Raw genomic sequence first — 23,775 nt, forward strand, 5'->3', positions numbered from 1 at the left:
CTATCCAGTCAACCATCCATGTCTATATCTATCCATCCATCCAGTCAACCATCCATGTCTATATCTATCCATCCATCCAGTCAACCATCCATGCCTATATCTATCCATCCATCCAGTCAACCATCCATGTCTATATCTATCCATCCATGCAGTCAACCATCCATGCCTATATCTATCCATCCATGCAGTCAACCATCCATGCCTATATCTATCCATATATTAGGTCAGTCATCCATGTCTATATCTATCCATCCATCCAGTCAGTCATCCATGTCTCTATCTATCAATCTATCCAGTCAACCATCCATGTCTATACCTATCCATCCATCCAGTCAGTCATCCATGTCTCTATCTATCGATCTATCCAGTCAACCATCCATGTCTATATCTATCCATCCATCCAGTCAACCATCCATGTCTATATCTATCCATCCATCCAGTCAACCATCCACGCCTATATCTATCCATCCATCCAGTCAACCATCCATGTCTATATCTATCCATCCATGCAGTCAACCATCCATGCCTATATCTATCCATCCATGCAGTCAACCATCCATGCCTATATCTATCCATCTATTAGGTCAGTCATCCATGTCTATATCTATCCATCTATCCTGTCAGTCATCCATGTCTCTATCTATCGATCTATCCAGTCAACCATCCATGTCTATACCTATCCATCCATCCAGTCAGTCATCCATGTCTCTATCTATCGATCTATCCAGTCAGTCATCCATGTCTATATCTATCCATCCATCCAGTCAGTCATCCATGTCTCTATCTATCGATCTATCCAGTCAACCATCCATGTCTATATCTATCCATCCATCCAGTCAGTCATCCATGTCTCTATCTATCGATCTATCCAGTCAACCATCCATGTCTATACCTATCCATCCATCCAGTCAGTCATCCATGCCTATATCTATCCATCCATCCAGTCAACTATCGATGTCTATACCTATCCATCCATCCAGTCAACCATCCATGCCTATACCTATCCATCCATCCAGTCAACCATCCATGCCTATACCTATCCATCCATCCAGTCAACCATCCATGCCTATATCTATCCATCCATCCAGTCAACTATCCATGTCTATATCTATCCATCCATCCAGTCAGTCGTCCATGTCTATATCTATCCATCCATCCAGTCAACCATCCATGCCTATATCTATCCATCCATCCAGTCAACCATCCATGCCTATATCTATCCATCCATCCAGTCAACTATCCATGCCTATATCTATCCATCCATCCAGGCAACTATCCATGCCTATATCTATCCATCCATCCAGTCAGTCATCCATGTCTATATCTATCCATCCATCCAGTCAGTCATCCATGTCTATATCTATCCATCCATCCAGTCAACCATCCATGCCTACATCTATCCATCCATCCAGTCAACCATCCATGCCTATATCTATCCATCCATCCAGGCAACTATCCATGCCTATATCTATCCATCCATCCAGTCAGTCGTCCATGTCTATATCTATCCATCCATCCAGTCAACCATCCATGACTATATCTATCCATCCATGCAGTCAATCATCCATGCCTGTATCTATCTATTCATCTGTATACACAAAAACAATATATTAACTTGAAAACTTACTTGGAAGAAACTTGTGGCAACATTGAGCACTGATGTAGTTAGAAAGACTTGCCCGGTTCTTGGATTGATGAAAAAGACGTCTGCAATGTTGCTTGCAGTACTTAATGAAAAAGTGACTGTATTCTCAGGTGCCTAAAAGAGATCAAAGACATATTAATTAATTACATGACTTCTAAATGAAACAAGTACATCACCATATTTGTACCACATACACCATATCTGTACAACATACACCATATTTGTACCACATACACCATATTTGTACCACATACACCATATTTGTACCACATACACCATATCTGTACAACATACACCATATTTGTACCACATACAACTTATTTGTACCACATACACCATAGTTGTGCCACATACACCATATTTGTACCACATACAACTTATTTGTACCACATACATCAAACAGCAAAGAATGTAAATCCAGATCTGTAGTTATAAGATGTAACAACACATCTGGAGTTCGCAACAATTCATTCAGCAAAATAATGGCCACTTTTAACTCTTCCTGTCTTTCAGCATAATTATTTATCAGCTGTCAATATCATAAACCTAATTACATTTTCCATGACAAACATAACTTTCAAATTTCCACAACTTTTTCAGTCATTTTTCTCTGAAATTTTCCATGTATTTTTAATAGGACTCTAAGTAAAAATGAAACATTAGGGTCAAATCTGGACTAAGAGATTCTTAAACAAAGTATACAACTCATTACATATGAATATTTCTTGGTCTTTTTTCCCCAAGATTTACATTTATATTGTTACCATGGGTACAACAACACCCTTTAAAGGGAATGCAAATTCATTACTATGATTGGTATACATGTCACTCATATTTATTAGTAATATCATATTACTTTACAGTCTTAGACAAAGTGTGTCTTCCTTGTTGATTTACAATTTACATTTTACTCAATGTTTTCCCTAGTAAACCAAAAGAAAATTTCAATATTATTTTTCTCCATTTTATTCTTCATACTTACAGAAGTATGATTTAAAATCGAAATGAGAGGAACACGTCTATCTTCTGCACTGGACTGCAAATCTCCAGTTTTGGAATCTCCTTAAACTGTACTCAACATATCACATGTACCTTGGATTATCTATACATACTGTATTTTGGTAATTTCATTTATATATACTGCTTACTAAGGTAACTTCATCTATAGATACTGCTGTACTAAGGTAGTTTCATCTATAGATACTGCTGTACTAAGGTACCTTCATCTATAGATACTGCTGTACTAAGGTACCTCTATCTATCGATACTGCTGTACTAAGGTACCTTCATCTATAGATACTGCTGTACTAATGTAGTTTCATCTATATATACTGCTTTACTAAGGTACCTTCATCTATGGATACTGCTGTACTAATGTAGTTTCACCTATAGATACTGCTGTACTAAGGTAGTTTCACCTATAGATACTACTGTACTAAATTAATTTCATCCATGGATACTGCTGTACTCTTGGTTGTTTCATTTACAGATATGGCTGTATTATGGTCGAAGCACTGTTGTACTATGGTAGTGGAATGTGCTTGCTAAGGGAATGAGATATAAATTGAACTATTCTTCAGCACAAGCTGCCTCACATATTACTTACAGAATTGAACTGAGTTAAGTTATTACCCTAGCATTGCATTGCATTGATACGTACAGAATTGAACTGGAGTTAAGTTATTGCCTAGCATTGCATTGCATTGATACGTACAGAATTGAACTGGAGTTAAGTTATTGCCTAGCATTGCATTGCATTGATACGTACAGAATTGAACTGGAGTTAAGTTATTGCCTAGCATTGCATTGCATTGATATGTACAGAATTGAACTGGAGTTAAGTTATTACCCTAGCATTGCATTGCATTGATATGTACAGAATTGAACTGGAGTTAAGTTATTACCCTAGCATTGCATTGCATTGATACTTACAGAATTGAACTCAGAGTTAAGTTATTGCCCTAGCATTGCATTGCATTGATACGTACAGAATTGAACTGGAGTTAAGTTATTACCCTAGCATTGCACTGCATTGATACATACAGAATTGAACTGGAGTTAAGTTATTACCCTAGCATTGCATTGCATTGATATGTACAGAATTGAACTCAGAGTTAAGTTATTGCCCTAGCATTGCATTGCATTGATACTTACAGAATTGAACTCAGAGTTAAGTTATTACCCTAGCATTGCATTGCATTGATATGTACAGAATTGAACTGGAGTTAAGTTATTACCCTAGCATTGCATTGCATTGATACATACAGAACTGAACTCAGAGTTAAGTTATTACCCTAGCATTGCATTGCATTGATACATACAGAATTGAACTGGAGTTAAGTTATTGCCCTAGCATTGCACTGCAGTGATACTTACAGAATTGAACTGGAGTTAGGTTATTACCCTAGCATTGCATTGCATTGATACATACAGAATTGAACTGGAGTTAAGTTATTGCCTAGCATTGCATTGCAGTGAAAGATACAGAATTGAACTGGAGTTAAATTATCGCCCTAGCATTGCATTGCAGTGATACTTACAGAATTGAACTGGAATTAAGTTATTACCCTAGCATTGCATTGCATTGATACATACAGAATTGAACTGGAGTTAAGTTATTGCCTAGCATTGCATTGCAGTGATACATACAGAATTGAACTGGAGTTAAATTATCGCCCTAGCATTGCATTGCAGTGATACTTACAGAATTGAACTGGAATTAAGTTATTGCCCTAGCATTGCATTGCAGTGATACTTACAGAATTGAACTGGAGTTAAATTATTGCCCTAGCATTGCATTGCAGTGATACTTACAGAATTGAACTGGAATTAAGTTATTGCCTAGCATTGCATTGCAGTGATTCTGGGATGGACAGACAGGGAGGATGATGTCTACTCCTGCCAGTAAGCTGCATAATCAAGAATTCATAAAATGCAGTGTTTCAACTGAAAATGAATGCTGCCATGCTAGACTGAATATTTAAGGCATATACAACAATATTACACTTACAGTTTCATTGAATATTGCCACTGATACAGAAGCTACATGCTATAACACAAAATCTGAACATCAACGCTGCTGCTTTCAGAAAGGCAAAACCTAAACCTTCTTAAGTGATAAATGCAGATTCAACAAGAAAAATATATTACCTGTCGATCCAAATCATAGGCCGCAAGGTCCAACAATTTGGTGCCAATAGGAGTTGTTTCTGGGATGATGATCTGCACCACATTTGTGATATTAAACTGGGGTGAGAACAGATTCTTCAGAACATCGATGACAACCAATGCTGTAGCAGATCTGGCAGGAATACCACCATCACGCACCTCAACACGAAGCTAGTATAAAAAAAGTGCAGAAATAGAACAGCCATTAAAAATAAAATCCCTTTACCATTGTAATGAGGTAGAAACTAGATAAATCCAATGTTATTTATGTTACCTCTATTGCGACCATGCTTCAAGGCATTCAACGTTTGCTACAAATATAAACATAGCTATAGTGAAAGCGACATATATTCTGAATGAAGGAATAACCATTGAGTTTGTTGATCAGCTTAACGAAACAGTTACATGTCATCCAAGTACATTAAAAGCTTGGTGAAACAGTTACATGTCATCCAAATGTTAAGTACATCAAAAGCTTGGTGAAACGTTGACAAATATAAAGTGGAAAAAGAAGCTGACTGAATTTGTAGATTTCTATCCTACTATGTCTAGAAATAGCAAGGGCAGCAAGAATGGCATATAACATGCACATCCTGTGACCTTTTCCCTACTAATGACCTTGACTTTGGACCTAGGTATTTGATTCATGTACTATGATAAGGTGTGGGCTTGGATAAAATTTCATAAAAACATCTGTATGGTTAGAAAGTGACAGCCTGGGAAAAAATCCAGGCTAATGAGTTTTATTAGACCCATTTCATAAAAACATCTGTATGGTTAGAAAGTGACAGCCTGGGAAAAAATCCAGGCTAATGAGTTTTATTTGACCCATTTCATAAAAACATCTGTATGGTTAGAAAGTGACAGCTTGGGAAAAAATCCAGGCTAATGAGTTTTATTTGACCCATTTCATAAAAACATCTGTATGGTTAGAAAGTGACAGCTTGGGAAAAAATCCAGGCTAATGAGTTTTATTTGACCCATTTCATAAAAACATCTGTATGGTTAGAAAGTGACAGCTTGGGAAAAAATCCAGGCTAATGAGTTTTATTTGACCCATTTCATAAAAACATCTGTATGGTTAGAAAGTGACAGCTTGGGAAAAAATCCAGGCTAATGAGTTTTATTTGACTTTGAGGTCAGGTGGCATGACCAAATATACAAGACACTTTCAAGTCAAAGCATATATTAACAGGAAAAGATTCCATGTAAATAGCTTCAGTGGTTCAAGAGTTATACCTGTACTTTTATAGAGGCTACTGATTTAAATTTTCTCTTGCTGTAACCCAGACCTTGACAAAATACATGATTAGTGTTCATTGAAGTCTGTACAAAAGCTGTACTCCAAACAAAGACACAAGATAGATGATTAGTGTTCATTGAAATATCTTCACTTGTACAAAAGCTGTACTCCACACAAACATACAATATAGATGATTAGTGTTCATTGAAATTTGTACAAAAGCTGTACTCCAAACAAAGACACAAGATAGATGATTGGTGTTCATTGAAGTTTGTACAAAAGCTGTACTACAAAACAAAGATATAAGATAGATGATTAGTGTTCACTGAAATTTGTACAAAAGCTGTACTCCACACAAACATACAATATAGATGATTAGTGTTCATTGAAGTTTGTACAAAACCTGCACTCCAAACAAAGATACAAGATAGATGATTAGTGTTCATTGAAGTTTGTACAAAAGCTGTACTCCAAAAAAAGATACAAGATAGATGATTAGTGTTCACTGAAGTTTGTACAAAAGCTGTACTCCAAAAAAAGATACAAGATAGATAATTAGTGTTCATTGAAGTTTGTACAAAAGCTGTACTCCAAACAAAGATACAAGATAGATAATTAGTGTTCATTGAAGTTTGTACAAAAGCTGTACTCCAAAAAAAGATACAAGATAGATAATTAGTGTTCATTGAAATTTGTACAAAACCTGTAATCCATACAAAGATACAATATAGAGATTTACATTTTCCCTTGATGTGAACTTGACCCTGAAGTAGGAGTCATGGCTATGTATGACACACAATCTATACAGGATACATAATTGGCTAAAGGTACATCAAACCATGATACATAATTGGCTAAAGGTACATCAAACCATGATACATAATTGGCTAAAGGTACATCAAACTATATTGGTTCAAACATCATGCTCAGGACAAGGACACATGTCATAGAATTACATTTTTGTTTTTGCCTCAAGGTAGGGGGCATGCATATAGTATCGTATTATGTGTATTCTGGCATACATACATGCAGTATCTACAATATATGTTGGGTCTGGGTGGGACCACTCCAGTGGCCTCAGCGGTTAGAGCATCTATGTTGGATGTAGGAGGTGGGCAGTTAGGGAAATTTTGCTGGTTCAGGGTACAATACATAAAATCATATAGACATATGTAATCAGATGTACATACAGTATATCATATAGACATATGTAATCAGATGTACATACAGTATTACATATAGTCATATGTAATCAGATGTACATTTAGTATTACATATAGACATATGTAATCAGATGTACATACAGTATATCATATAGACATATGTAATCAGATGTACATACAGTATATCACACAGGCATACATATGGTATCATACTGTATGAACAGGCATACATATGGTACCATACTACATGTACAAGCAGTCCACGAAACATCGCCTTCAGTTCATTCAGAAACAAATTTAATCAACCAAAACGTAAAGCATCAGTGTACATGATTTTTTTACAATGTAGTTCCTAATACACTATTGGGCACACATGAGTGCAATATGAAGTGCATGTAAGTGCAATATTGTAAAATACTGTATGATTGACAATGTAAAGTTAAGGGAGAAAAAAATAAGCATGTAATAACATGCTATATGTACAGGCATACTTTTTCACACTATATCAGTACAGGTATGCATATGGTATCATACTATATGTACAGGCATACACTGTCACACGATATGTACAGGAATACATATGGTATCACTATATGTACAGGCATACACTATCACACTATATGTACAGGCATACACTATCACACTATATGTACAGGCATACATATGGTATCACACTATATGTACAGGCATACACTGGCACACTGTAGGTACAGACATACATATGGTATCACACTATATGTACAGGCATACACTGTCACACTATAGGTACAGGCATACATATGGTATCATACTATAAACAGTTGGGTGTACATTTTAGTATCACACTATGCAGTTACCAAAAACAACTACAGTAAGTCTTATATAACCAAGTACATGTATTTCCATATCCTTGGAAAATATGGTGGCAAACTATTGTCAAACAATACATTTTAGTGAAATGTTTTCTGCAGATAAGATTTTCAGAACAACATTCTGATTTAAAAACCTGGCTTTAGAAGTAGGTACCTGATACTGTGTGTCAGGATCCAGTCTCAAATCTGTGTTAGCATTTAGGGTGATCAGACCAGATTGAGCTATGGAGAAATATCCTGGTCCGCTGTCATCCCCAATCAATTGGAAAGCCAGATCGCCAAACGGAGACTGAAATAAATGAACGCTAGTGTTTTAGAGGAAATAAATATTTCACGCTTGTTGGACACCTTTATTATATATTTTTCTTAATTAAAACTCCATTTCAAAACATAAAATTAACCCAAACACTGTTACATCCTTTTCTGGATTTTTTTAGCAAAAGCATCTGGTTATGAATTTGAAATTTGTTCTTTTCAGGCCTATCACATCTGGTCTGATATGGCAAGGCAGTCAGGGAGAGAAAGTTACTGAATGATATTATTAACAATAGCTATGCTTGATGGGAGCTAAATGTCATTTGATAGTTTTCCTAACAGAAACTATGGTAATTTTGATAAAAACTCTTTCAGCCACTAAAGGGAACAAGTCAAAGACTGGTCTTCCATCTGGTTGCTAGAAGCTACACGCCTGCTAGGAAAGCCACACTGTTGCCAAGAGCATGTTACAAGAAACATTCTCACCACTAACTCTGATCAAAATTTGCTCTACCCTTATCATGAGTTAGCAGAATGTCAGCTTTACATATGGTTGCTATAGAAGCCAAAGCATTTCTAGGGGAGCCAGCCTAGACAAAATTTTGACAGTGCATGCCTAAGAAACTTTCGTACCAACTAGGATCAAAATTAGTTTTTTCCACCTGGTTGTTAAAGACGCCACAATGTTATTATGGAAGACCAAAACAAAATGTAGATAGAGCATGTCTTACCAAATATTTCTACCAAGTCTTGTCAAAATTGGGTTATTAGTTGCAGTAAAGAAGTTTAAAGTAGGTTTCTCTATGGATGCAAACTATTTCCTGGGGAGCCACTTCTTTTCCAGGTTTGATAAAGCATGTCACAACAAATATTCCTATTAAGGTGATCAGTATTGCTTAGCTATTCATGAGAAGAAATCAAAAAAGGTTTTCTATCTGGACAATAAGGAAGTAACAACACTGCTAGGAGTGCCACAACAAAATATTTAGTGGCTCATGTCCCAACCAAGTTTGGTAGATCATGTCCCAAAAATACTCCTACCAAGTTTGATAGATATGTCCCAACAAATACTCCTACCAAGTTTGATAGATCATGTCCCAGCAAATACTCCTACCAAGTTTGGTAGATCATGTCCCAACAAATACTCCTACCAAGTTTGATAGATCATGTCCCAGCAAATACTCCTACCAAGTTTGTTAGATCATATCCCAACAAATACTCCTACCAAGTTTCATAGATCATGTCCCAGCAAATACTCCTACCAAGTTTCATAGATCATGTCCCAGCAAATACTCCTACCAAGTTTGACAGATATGTCCCAGCAAATACTCCTACCAAGTTTGACAGATATGTCCCAGCAAATACTCTTACCAAGTTTGATAGATATGTCCCAGCAAATACTCCTACCAAGTTTGATAGATCATGTCCCAGCAAATACTCCTACCAAGTTCAATAGATATGTTCCAGCAAATACTCCTACCAAGTTTCATAGATCATGTCCCAGCAAATACTCCTACCAAGTTTGATAGATCATGTCCCAGCAAATACTCCTACCAAGTTCGATAGATATGTCCCAGGAAATACTCCTACCAAGTTTGATAGATATGTCTTAGCAAATACTCCTACCAAGTTCGATAGATATGTCCCAGCAAATACTCCTACCAAGTTTGGTCAATATTGGTTCAGCTGTTGTAATGTGTCCTGTGAGATGACATGTACAACAGCCTGCATACAGAGATGACATGTACAACAGCCTGCATACTTAGATGACATGTACAACAGGCTGTATACAGAGATGACATGTACAACAGCCTGTATACGGAGACGACATGTACAACAACTTGTCTACAGAGATGCCAGCCCATGACCTTATCAGTAATCCTATAATCATATTGGATAACATTTTCATAAAAGTCACAAACTTCCGTACAGTCATATTGCATCTCTACATATCAGTACAGACAGTAACAATTCAAGTATGATGAAAGTTGATGGTGTATCCATTATCCAATACATCAATTCCAGAAACCTCAATCCATAATTTATAGCCAATAATACACTTATATTATTAGTTTTCCTTTAGAATTATCTGCATAATTCTTTTCTCTTCATCATTGCTACATTTTTCACCTGTAACAGTCTTTTTGACTGGTTTCTTGTTATGCATAGTCTGTTATAACGCTGAGAAACAAAGCTTGATGTACTAGTCCATCATGCTAATACTCAAATACTTTTCTTCACACCTGTGTCTACAGGAAAAACTTATTTTCCAAATTGTATGCCTCAAAATCTTCACTTTCTGAAATTTAATGAATTCGTTTTACTAAAAATCATAATCATTCAAAAAAATGATTGCAAATGGGAGACATTTCTAAAAGAATGGTAAATTACCTCAATAAAGAATGTAGGTGGTAATGTCATGGATCTGTGCTGATGTTAATTTTGCAGTTGTTGGTAAAAAATTAATTTTCATTACCATTGTATCATCATCCACTGCAGTGGTCTGGAATACTGAGGAACCTGGGTTGTGGTTTTCATTGATGGTTCTCTGATATGGAAGCTGCAGGAATCTTGGTGCATTATTGTTACGTACAATTATGACAGTTATATTTGCTCGGATGATGGATAAACTTTCTGGGAATCCAGGGTTAAATGCACAAGCCTGGAACTATAGACAGTACATCAGAGCATAAGAAACACAACAAAGCTAAACTATGAAAAAACTATTATAAAAAAACTATGATGGTTATAAATGGCATTGTAACTTCTGCACTATCTTCTAAATATAATGACACTGACTGAAGCTGTGACCAATTAAACATATGACCTATGAGCAATTAGAGTTAGAATATGGTATATCTTTGATAAAACACATTTAATATCATGCACAGATGGGCCGCATTATTAAGGGATGTGAATAAACACAGATGAGTTAATGTCAGCATGAATAAATGCAGGCTGGTTCATGTCAATAAACACAAACAAGTTTATGTCAACAAGAATCTGGGTACAGTTTGGTTCATTTTAGATAATTTGCACTAAGCATTATTCTGAAGCCTAATAGATTCAGGTACCAGTCATCTTGGCCAGGACAGTTTCCATGTTATATTCACATTACATTATCTGATGCCTAATAGATTCAGGTACCATTTTGGCCAGAACTGTTTCCATGTTACAGACTGTCACTAGGCAGTTTCAGATGCATAATAGATCCAGGTACCAGTCATCTTATCTAGAACTGTTTCCATGCTACAGAGTGTCACTATACATTTTGAGATACTTAATAGATCCAGGTACCAGTCATCTTAGTCAGAACTGTTTCCATGTTACAGACTGTCACTAGGCAGTTTCAGATGCATAATAGATCCAGGTACCAGTCATCTTATCTAGAACTGTTTCCATGCTACAGAGTGTCACTATACATTTTAAGATACTTGATAGATCCAGGTACCAGTCATCTTAGTCAGAACTGTTTCCATGTTACAAACTGTAATTACTGTTAACCCTTTTTAGGTCTGCATTGAAACACGAATAAGATAAAGATAAGGCATTAAAATTGCCTAGTGTTTGTGTAAATGTTACAACTTACTCTTAAAATGAAATTACATTTCACGTGTAAGATAGTTTAAATTTTGAAATCACTCTAGGGTTCCTACATCAACAGTCCTTAATATCTAAGTACTGTAACACATGACCTGAAAATCAATGTTTTTGGAAGACCACCGGTCTGTAAAGGCAATGGTTCTGGAAGACCACCCATCTGTAAAGGCATGATTCATCCAGTAACACATAGTAACATATGACCTGAAAGGCAGTGGTTCTGGAAGACCACCCATCTGTAAATCAAGATTCATCCAGGAACATGTAGTAAGTTGTAATCATGAAAAAGCAAACTCTTGATGTTGGTACCAGATCCAACACATGATATAGACCCTGATCTGCCATTGCATCATGTGATGACATATCAGGGTCTACATTGTTTGTCTTACTGATAACTCCCAATGAAATGCATAGATCCAGATATGCAATCACACTGCACTGGCAGATCTGGGTCTATGCTGTTTGTAGTTGGGCTTGGTTTAGTAGAGTGTATATACAGCCATAATGATAAAGTATCTGGACACATTACTCTGAAGAGGCTGTATATACAGCCATAATGATAAAGTATCTGGACACATTACTCTGAAGAGGCTGTATATACAGCCATAATGATAAAGTATCTGGACACATTACCCTGAAGAGGCTGTATATACAGCCATAATGATATAGTATCTGGACACATTACCCTGAAGAGGCTGTATATACAGCCATAATGATATAGTATCTGGACACATTACTCTGAAGAGGCTGTATATACAGCCATAATGATAAAGTATCTGGACACATTACCCTGAAGAGGCTGTATATACAGCCATAATGATATAGTATCTGGACACATTACTCTGAAGAGGCTGTATATACAGCCATAATGATAAAGTATCTGGACACATTACCCTGAAGAGGCTGTATATACAGCCACAATGATATAGTATCTGGACACATTACCCTGAAGAGGTTGTATATACAGCCACAATGATATAGTATCTGGACACATTACCCTGAAGAGGCTGTATATACAGCCATAATGATATAGTATCTGGACACATTACCCTGAAGAGGCTGTATATACAGCCATAATGATATAGTATCTGGACACATTACCCTGAAGAGGCTGTATATACAGCCACAATGATATAGTATCTGGACACATTACCCTGAAGAGGCTGTACATACAGCCATAATGATATAGTATCTGGACACATAACCCTGAAGAGGCTGTACATACAGCCACAATGATATAGTATCTGGACACATTACCCTGAAGAGGCTGTATATACAGCCATAATGATATAGTATCTGGACACATTACCCTGAAGAGGTTGGCTACTGAGCTGTTGGTGCTGTAGACAGACTTCTTGAGTGAAACATCACCTGTCCCTGTGTCAAGGATAAAGTATCCAAGTGTTGCTGCATCTCCCTCCAAGACATAGTTTACCACGTTGTATGGAGCCTGTAAAAATCAAGATTAAGAAAATAAATTCAAAGTTATAAATATTTTAAAATTTAATTTAAGTATGAATTTCATGAAACACAAACAGCATTTATATTTTAATGAATCAAAACAGCTGTTAAAGAGAACCATAACTAGTTGATTTCTTTCATGGCATTGAAATTAAATTTTCTCCCGACATTTTATCCAGATCATTATAAGCTACCCCAACTTTAAGTTTTAATTATTCCAACATAAACATTTCAGAATTTGTTTCAATGCTCTTTAGATTTTTGTCTATGCTTTAATAGTTACAAAATAAGGTGCTGTAAACCGATTCTACCTGCACATAAATGTTACATTACTGTAATCAACAAAAGGATTCATCTATACAAGCCCAAAAATATAAATTCAAGTTTTTATTTTCAGCAAGCATCTTCCTGATAAGTAGTTGGGGAATGAAATGCTTCTGACTGACACAGATGGTTTCATTTTTATGCCGTTACAATTTTCTGAAACTTTCCATCTCTTTTGGGATACAGGTTTTCCTTTCATAAAACTACTTTGGTTCCACATTTTTTGTAGCTTCTTGTAAATCTTTTTCAGAACACTTGCACAACATTTTAGTATCTGATGTTAGAAGAGATTACATGGGAATTCCATAGAATATGCACTGGATGCTAACATTGCAGTTTTTAAAAAAAATAATGTCACTTGGATTTTTTAAAACAAATGGAGGTATTAATCTGTTTTCTTTTTCCAAGAAATTCAAATTTAAACATCTACATATTTCATTAAAATTCTGTTCCTGTGAATTCCAAGTTGATAAACATTTTTCTATCTTGCCAATAAACTTTGGTATCTGCATTAATCAATTTTATTGCACAGCTGGATTTTGTGGTCATGTTCCATTCCCCTAAAATGTCCCACTTTGAGATAGTCATTGTACCCTGGGCTTAATAAAAGGGGAACCTAACGACAATCTGCCAACACTGTGAAATAAATAGAGAAAACAAAATATTCTGTCATAACTGTCAAATGAAATCCATTTTAAAAGTGACTCAAATGTAGTGACAACCAACTGATATCAAACAACTTACAGTTGTATCAGAGTCTGTTGCAGTCAGTCGAATGATAGGTACACCCAAGGCCTGTGTCTCAAAGATTGTTCTTGTGTATTCCACTGGGTTAAATCTTGGGTTATCTAAATTTCTTCTGATATTGACAGTAACAATGGTCGTGTCTGATAAGCGGGGACTGCCACCATCCTGAACAAAAACTCGGATCTGAAATAAAATCAACACTAACTTTATTTTGGTCTTAATAAGAAACTACCTGTGAGCAGAATAAACATTTCATCATTGCATTGTGCCCTCATAACTTACAAACCCACTTATCATGCACAGGCATGTGTGGAGACCCTTTTGTGTGGAGACACTTTTTGGGGGGCAGCCCATTTTTTGTCTTACAAAAATGGCAAAATCATTGGGTCTTTCTTGCTTAATATTAAACAATGCAATAAAATTGATAAATGAAAGCTCAATATATCACTTGTTTTATTGTTAAGAACAGTGGTTATTTCACTAAACTCAGAAGAAAGAATATATTTTGTACAATTTCTTAAAAGTAATTTTTCAATACTTAACACGGAATGAAACAAAATTATTATTTTATTCAGATCTAAGTCACAATGAAGTATCAACAAAGTGAACATTGTCAGAAATGCCAAGGGGAGGCAAAATACTGTAAGAAAAAAATATCAATTAAATGTTGTCAAGTGAAATTCATGCTTTAATTTTAATTTTAAATTGGTTTCAATGTAATCATTTAAACAAACCATGACTTGGTCTCCTGTTCAAATTTGAAAATGATCAACTGACTGCTTCAACAATGCAAGTCTGTGAAAACATAATTAAGTGTTCACTCAATGAATTAATCAATGACTAACTTGGACTTATTTTGAGAACTGAATTGAGAAATACTTAACGGTCCTCTGGCAAAAGGATACAACCTTATCAACAAATTATTTTTCTTAGGTGATTATAAAGCCTGAAAGGTGCTGTCATCCACTAACATCTGTGTAGCATTAGCCTAATTTCTTGTCAAAATCAAACACCAAAGACAACTCTTAAGGTTTTCGCTATGGCTAATCTGTGTGTTATCCTTTAAAATTTGTATGTATGTATGTATGTATGTATGTATGTGTGTGTGTGTGTGTGTGTGTGTGTGTGTGTGTGTGTGTGTGTGTGTGTGTGTGTGTGTGCATGTGTGTATGTGTGTGTTTGTATATATGTATGTATGTATGCATGCATGGATGTGTGTGTGTGTATGTATGTATGTATATATGTATGTATGTATGTGTGCATGTGTGTGTATGTATGTATGTATGTATGCATGCATGCATGTGTGTGTGTATGTGTATGTATGTATGTATGGGTGTGTATGTGTGTGTGTATATATATGTATGTATGTATGCATGGATGGATGTGTGTGTGTGTGTGTGTATGTATGTATGTATGTATCTAGTAGCAGTGTATGTATGTATGTAGGATAAAGATTTCCAAATAAATGCAAACATCAATGTGATCAGCACAATAGTGGGTCTGATGATCTGAAGATTGTGGAGTTTTCATTTCATTAAAATTTGTCAAGTATGATGAACATGGTGATATACAATATCTGAAATCAGTACATGGATCATTGATACAGAAAAAGAGTGCTGCAGGGCAGCTTTGGATGCTTTATATGCCTTTTCATTACTTTTTATACCAATGTGACTAGGCAGCTAACAGTACTTAAATACAGACACGCCAAAAGCTTTCGAACTACACTAAATCCTCTCAAAACACAAATTTCATAATCTTAACTGATTTTTAACCACACTGAAAGCCTGGCAAAATCTTAAATCATGACAACTTGTTTGTATACTAGATATCAGAGAAACATAATGTGTTAATACAACATATGATATGTATTCTGAAGTACAGATGAGTCTTTGGTACCAATCCCTATATCTATGGGGGAGATCACTCTGTCTGACTCCCTTTTATGTGGGCAGACAACTTTAACCTTTCCTAGCTGCAAGTTTAGCTTGGGAGGGCTAGATTTGTAAGATGGTGGTCATTTGTGAGGGCTGGATTTGTGTGTTGTTAAGTCATACTCTTAATGAATCATGATCAATTAATGTATTGGATGAACAAAAAAAACCTATTCTTAATATAAATGGAGTCAACATAACATTTAAAGACACATATGATTCCAAGCCAACACATTTTCACTTCCAAAGCTCTGATAACAAAATTACTCACATGATATGTAGATGCGGCATCATTCACAAACGGCTCTTTGACACTTATACTGCCACTGGCACTATCAATCTGGAAGTAGGTTGTTGCTGCATCATCTCCAATTATTGAATAGGTCAAAACGTTGTAGGGACTCTGTGAAGAAATGTTAGATGACCATGATTCAAAATTCCTTCAAATTACTGTGCAAATTTTGCCTTTATTCTCTTCAAAATCTCTTCAAGTCCCTGCATCCAATTTATATTAACATAAGAAATAAGGGGACTTAAATACTTTTTTAATTGAAGAAAACCACAAAAGAGTCTTTAAAACTTGAAGAAATCCAAGCCCAAAATATTTTAATGAGTTTTTGATTGTTTTCAATGCCTAGAAAATGAACCAGGATACCAATTCTGCTTAAAATACAACAAAAGTAATGTTAACTTGTAGAAACCAACCTGGAGAAAAGGCATCATGAGACACAACTAATATAAAATTATATATTGGAACAGTTATGCAAAATTATATCTTGGAACACTAAAGTAAAACTATATCTTGCAACACTTGGATTTTAACTATGCTGCCCCCTCCATCTAATTGTTCTTTCATCACATTGGTAGAATTTTCAGTTTCTTCAAAAGGATTTCATGTCATTGATGGAATGTTTTGGGAGAAAACAAACAAATGAGAAGGGATTTTGGTTTTGAAAGCAAAGTCTCCCAACCACCTTGATTAATGCCATTCTGTATCATTTAAAGAAAGCAAAATATTATAGCAAGGTGAAAAAATTTAATTTAATTAGGAGTGTGAAATTGTTTTGTTAAAGCCTGGATTTCAGCACTCCTCTCATAGTCAAAACAACTTGTTCCAGTGAAGTAACAAATAGAAAGTATAGCCATTGTAAAGATTTGGAAAAGTTGCTCAGTACCACAAGGATTAAGTCCTGAACAAAAAATTATTTGTGTTTCTCCATAAGAGGGTGAATGAAGGCTCAAACCCTGGACAAAAAAAAGATTTGCATTTATGAAATTTGGATAAGGTGTCCAAAAGGGAGTGTCAGAAGACTAAAACTCTGGACAAGAAAAGCGCTGTGTTTGCCCAAAAGACATTTCCAGAAGGCAGAAATCATGGACAAAAGAGAATTTTGTTTTTCCAAAAGAGGGTGCCAGAACAATTAAATTCTTGAGCAACATAAAAAGATCTGTTTATCCAAAAGAAAATGACAACTGATGGCTGAAATTTTGTACAAAATATTTGTGGCAGACTAAAAGAATCCAATTTTACAAATACAGAACATTTTTCAAAATCATTATAATGGCCTGATAATCTAATTAAGTCATCTACATATGCTTAAAGAGAAAAGCATGATAATATCTATTTTTCCACTTAAAATGGTTTTTGCTTAGTTCTTTTGTCCCAAAAGGTCTGAGGGGAGAAAAAATATGTACAAAGTGAAAAATGGCTTCAAGGATCTGAAAATCCATACAGGATTTATTAATACAAGTACAAATACACCTAACAAATTTCATTTATCTACCGGTACCTCAAGTTGAATTATAGATTAATTGTACTAACAATATTTATATCCAAGAAAGTATATTAAAAAGGGATTGTATTTACAAGGTTTTTGTCAAAATGTCAAATGTCCAAAAAGTTCATAATTCCACAAAAGACTAAAATTTTCGATAATAGTCAGAAATCCAATCAGGTCATTTGTATATTATTTACAAATATGCATGCCAAATGTTATTATCTAACCCAAGTTATGTTTCTTAAAAGTACTTATAAATGTCTAAAGCAATCGAAAATAAGGTCAAATTCACTGATATCTAGTTGGGTCTTGGGCCCTACATTTCAAATTTATGTCTGCTTTGGTTCAATTGTTTTTTAGCTGTTTTGCTTACAAGAAAGTGTGATTGACAACGAGATGATAGATGTCTAGACAACACAAAATTAATACCTCTCACCATTTTAGGCAGGTAGAAATACACAAACAATATGTTTCTGAGAATGGTTTACCTGTAAATCAGCATCTGTAGCCGAGACAACATACACCTCAATATTTCTGACTAAGTTTCGGCTCACTTCTACAATATAGGGCTCATTAATGAAGACTGGAGGATTTTTATTCCGTATAACATTAATGGTCAAATTTGCTGGTCGACCTGTCAGGCGTGGGAATCCATCGTCTATGGCTACAAATGTCAGCTTGAAAAAGGAAAATAAATTGAAATGCAAAATTATGCTTAATAATTAAATGTTAGATACCTAAAGATTTCCTGCATATTCCATTCTAACAAAGATATCCCACATATTCATTCTAACAAAGATATCCCACACATCCATTCTAACAAAGATATCCCACATATCCATTCTAACAAAGATATCTCACACATCCATTCTAACAAAGATATCCAACACATCCATTCTAACAAAGATATCCTACACATCCATTCTAACAAAGATATCCCACACATCCATTCTAACAAAGATATCCCACATATCCATTCTAACAAAGATATCCCACACATCCATTCTAACAAAGATATCCCACACATCCATTCTAACAAAGATATCCCACATATCCATTCTAACAAAGATATCCCACATATCCATTCTAACAAAGATATCCCACATATCCATTCTAACAAAGATATCCCACACATCCATTCTAACAAAGACATCCCACATATCCTATTCTAACAAGATATCCCACACATCCATTCTAACAAAGATATCTCACACATCCATTCTAACAAAGATATCCCACATATTCATTCTAACAAAGATATCCCACATAAACATTCTAACATAGATATCCCACACATCCATTCTAACAAAGATATCCCACATATTCTATTCTAACAAAGATATCCCACAGATCCATTCTAACAAAGATATCCCACACATCCATTCTAACAAAGATATCCCACATATCTATTCTAACAAAGATATCCCACACATCCATTCTAACAAAGATATCCCACATATCCATTCTAACAAAGATATCCCACACATCCATTCTAACAAAGATATCCAACACATCCATCCTATTCTAACAAAGATATCCCACACATCCATTCTAACAAAGATATCTCACACATCCATTCTAACAAAGATATCCCACATATCCATTCTAACAAAGATATCTCACACATCCATTCTAACAAAGATATCCAACACATCCATTCTAACAAAGATATCCTACACATCCATTCTAACAAAGATATCCCACACATCCATTCTAACAAAGATATCCCACATATCCATTCTAACAAAGATATCCCACACATCCATTCTAACAAAGATATCCCACACATCCATTCTAACAAAGATATCCCACATATCCATTCTAACAAAGATATCCCACATATCCATTCTAACAAAGATATCCCACATATCCATTCTAACAAAGATATCCCACATATCCATTCTAACAAAGATATCCCACACATCCATTCTAACAAAGACATCCCACATATCCTATTCTAACAAGATATCCCACACATCCATTCTAACAAAGATATCTCACACATCCATTCTAACAAAGATATCCCACATATTCATTCTAACAAAGATATCCCACATATCCATTCTAACAAAGATATCCCACACATCCATTCTAACAAAGATATCCCACATATTCTATTCTAACAAAGATATCCCACACATCCATTCTAACAAAGATATCCCACACATCCATTCTAACAAAGATATCCCACATATCCATTCTAACAAAGATATCCCACACATCCATTCTAACAAAGATATCCCACATATCCATTCTAACAAAGATATCCCACACATCCATTCTAACAAAGATATCCAACACATCCATCCTATTCTAACAAAGATATCCCACACATCCATTCTAACAAAGATATCTCACACATCCATTCTAACAAAGATATCCCACATATTCATTCTAACAAAGATATCCCACATATCCATTTTGACAAAGATATCCCACACATCCATTCTAACAAAGATATCCCACATATCCATTCTAACAAAGATATCCAACACATCCATTCTAACAAAGATATCCCACACATCCATTCTAACAAAGATATCCCACACATCCATTCTAACAAAGATTTCCCACATATCCATTCTAACAAAGATTTTCCACACATCCATTCCAACAGAGATTTCCTGAATATCCATTCAAACATTTCATATAAAACATAACATGATTCTAATATGGCAAGATGTTCCAATTTTAGATTTTGGAATAGTACATATTATGTAGTATCAAGTAAGAGGTTTTATGGTTCTAAACAATTTTAATAATCAGAGTATTCTGATAGAGAAAAACGGCAAAACAACAACAAAAACCCCAACAAACAAAATTTAATGTTACATAATTATTACAAAGATATTTTGCTTTGTGTGTTAAGTCAAAGTGAAGAGAGTGATTTGTATTATCAGGTTTCACAATCATTTGTGGGGTACATATCAGGGTGGGTTTTGTATTCTCAGGTTTCACAATTATTTGTGGGCTGCATATCAGGGTGGGTTTTGTGGTTGCTATGAACCATAATTAAAGATACTCCCCCATATAAAATGAGTCACATCTGATGCAGAATGCCCCCACCCCCAATTTCTTATTGATACATTCTATCAATTAACAATCCTCAGCTCTGATGTTTTACATTTACTTGTTTTATTTTTACCTAATTTAACAAATTGTAAACCATTTTGTCTTGCTTTAGTGCAAATGCACTCTGTAAGTCTTCTGCACTCCCAGCCTTCAATCAGTTTATGTTCTCTGAGTTCATTGAGGATTTTAACAAATAGAACTATTTAAGTACAAGAATTAATGAGAGTGAAAAAAAGAATTATTTAATGATGTAGAATCTTATGTACAGCAAATGCAGCAATGATACAATTGCATAGTCATGGTACATCTGAATGCAGCAATGATACAAGTGCATAGTCATGGTACATCTGAATGAATTATCTTCATAAAGCTGAGATAAACACAAACATGTATATTAATAAATTACAGATGGAAAACTTTCCTGGTAAAATTTAAATCCTTCTGAAACCAATAAATAATAAACCTATTGCTTGAAGCAACAAGTGTTAACTGAACTGTGTAAAAATGAACTGTTTTGTGTAATTCATCTGTGTTAACTGAACTGTGTGTAAATGAACTGTTTTGTGTAATTCATCTGTGTTAACTGAACTGTGTGTAAATGAACTTTTTGTGTAATTCATCTGTGTTAACTGAACTGTGTGTAAATGAACTTTTTGTGTAATTCATCTGTGTTAACTGAACTGTGTGTAAATGAACTGTTTTGTGTAATTCATCTGTGTTAACTGAACTGTGTGTAAATGAACTGTTTTGTGTAATTCATCTGTGTTAACTGAACTGTGTGTAAATGAACTTTTTGTGTAATTCATCTGTGTTAACTGAACTGTGTGTAAATGAACTTTTTGTGTAATTCATCTGTGTTAACTGAACTGTGTGTAAATGAACTGTTTTGTGTAATTCATCTGTGTTAACTGAACTGTGTGTAAATGAACTGTTTTGTGTAATTCATCTGTGTTAACTGAACTGTGTGTAAATGAACTGTTTTGTGTAATTCATCTGTGTTAACTGAACTGTGTGTAAATGAACTGTTTTGTGTAATTCATCTGTGTTAACTGAACTGTGTGTAAATCAACTGTTTTGTGTAATTCATCTGTGTTAACTGAACTGTGTAAATGAACTGTTTTGTGTACTTCAACTGTGTTAACTGAACTGTGTGTAAATGAACTGTTTTGTGTAATTCATCTGTGTTAACTGAACTGTGTAAATGAACTGTTTTGTGTACTTCAACTGTGTTAACTGAACTGTGTGTAAATGAACTGTTTTGTGCAATTCATCTGTGTTAACTGAACTGTGTGTAAATGAACTGTTTTGTGTAATTCATCTGTGTTAACTGAACTGTGTGTAAATTAACTTTTGTGTAATTCATCTGTGTTAACTGAACTGTGTGTAAATGAACTGTTTTGTGTAATTCAACTGTTAACTGAACTGTGTGTAAATGAACTGTTTTGTGAAATTCATCTGTGTTAACTGAACTGTGTGTAAATGAACTGTTTTGTGTAATTCATCTGTGTTAACTGAACAGTGTGTAAATCAACTGTTTTGTGTAATTCATCTGTGCATTTCAACTGTGGGTTATATGTAATTCAACTGTGTATAACTCAACTGTGTGATGTGTGTAATTTAACTGTCTGTAATTCAACTGTGTGTAATTAAACTGTATTGTGCATAACTCAAATGTGTGTTGCATGTAATTCAACTGTTTGTAATGTGTGTTTTGTATATAATACAGCTGCAATATAATTCAACTGCTGTTTTGTGCATAATTCAAATGTGTGTTGTAATTCAACTGTGTGTTGTGTGTAATTCAACTGTATGTAATTCAACTGTTTGTTGTGTGTAATTCAACTGTATGGTATGTGTAATTTAACTAAGTGTTGTGTGTGATTAAACTGTGTGATTCAACTGTTTGTATTTTAAATGTGTTGTGTGTAATTCAACTGTATTTCAACTGTGTGTTGAGTGTAATTCAACTGTATTTCAACTGTGTGTTGAGTGTAATTCAGTTACATATAATTCAGCTGTGTGTGATTCAACTGTGTTGTGTGTACTTTATCTGTGTGTTTTGTTATGTTATGTCATGTTTTGATTTTTTAATGTAGCTTTAACAATTTTTCAGTCATATCACTATGATGTCTGCAGTGTGGCAGTTTATAGTGATGTCTAGCACTGGGGCATCATGCCACAGACATGTAGCATGATGTTCCACCCAGTCACATTATCCTGACACCAGGCCAACCAGTCCTAACACTAACATCTTAATGCTGAGTGCCTAGTGAGGCAGCTGTTAGTACCATTTGTGTAAGTTTTTAGTATGACTCAGCTGGGGTTTGAACCCATGACCTTCCACTTTTGAGGCGGATGCTCTAATCACTAGGCCACTGGAGCAGTCCTGTGTGTTGTTTGTAATTCAACTGTGTTATCTCAAGAAATAAATAAAAGTACTATATTTAAACCACAGTTTACATATATTGTCAAAAAGTAGAAGGATGCATGAATACATAAAGTAGTTCCATCATGGTTTTATGGATGCTATGAAC

At 35.0% G+C, this 23,775-nt stretch overlaps 1 protein-coding gene across 1 annotated transcript in view; it reads right to left on the reverse strand.

Annotated features, from left to right (window-relative positions):
• Positions 1-23,775, reverse strand: part of LOC149802467 (uncharacterized) — a 512,180-nt gene that overhangs the window by 323,882 nt on the left and 164,523 nt on the right. Inside the window, exons 40-47 of the mRNA XM_089951513.1 lie at positions 18,658-18,846; positions 16,663-16,794; positions 14,455-14,640; positions 13,235-13,375; positions 10,802-10,993; positions 8,225-8,359; positions 4,796-4,984; positions 1,628-1,759 (exon numbers count right to left, since the gene is read on the reverse strand). Of these exons, the coding sequence (XP_089807639.1) occupies positions 1,628-1,759; positions 4,796-4,984; positions 8,225-8,359; positions 10,802-10,993; positions 13,235-13,375; positions 14,455-14,640; positions 16,663-16,794; positions 18,658-18,846 (1,296 nt within the window). The remainder of the gene's footprint in view (positions 1-1,627; positions 1,760-4,795; positions 4,985-8,224; positions 8,360-10,801; positions 10,994-13,234; positions 13,376-14,454; positions 14,641-16,662; positions 16,795-18,657; positions 18,847-23,775) is intronic.

The sequence above is a fragment of the Sinohyriopsis cumingii genome, chromosome 3 (assembly GCF_028554795.1).
Source record: "Sinohyriopsis cumingii isolate HCF-2022 chromosome 3, ASM2855479v2, whole genome shotgun sequence".
NCBI classification, from domain to species: Eukaryota; Metazoa; Mollusca; class Bivalvia; order Unionida; family Unionidae; genus Sinohyriopsis; species Sinohyriopsis cumingii.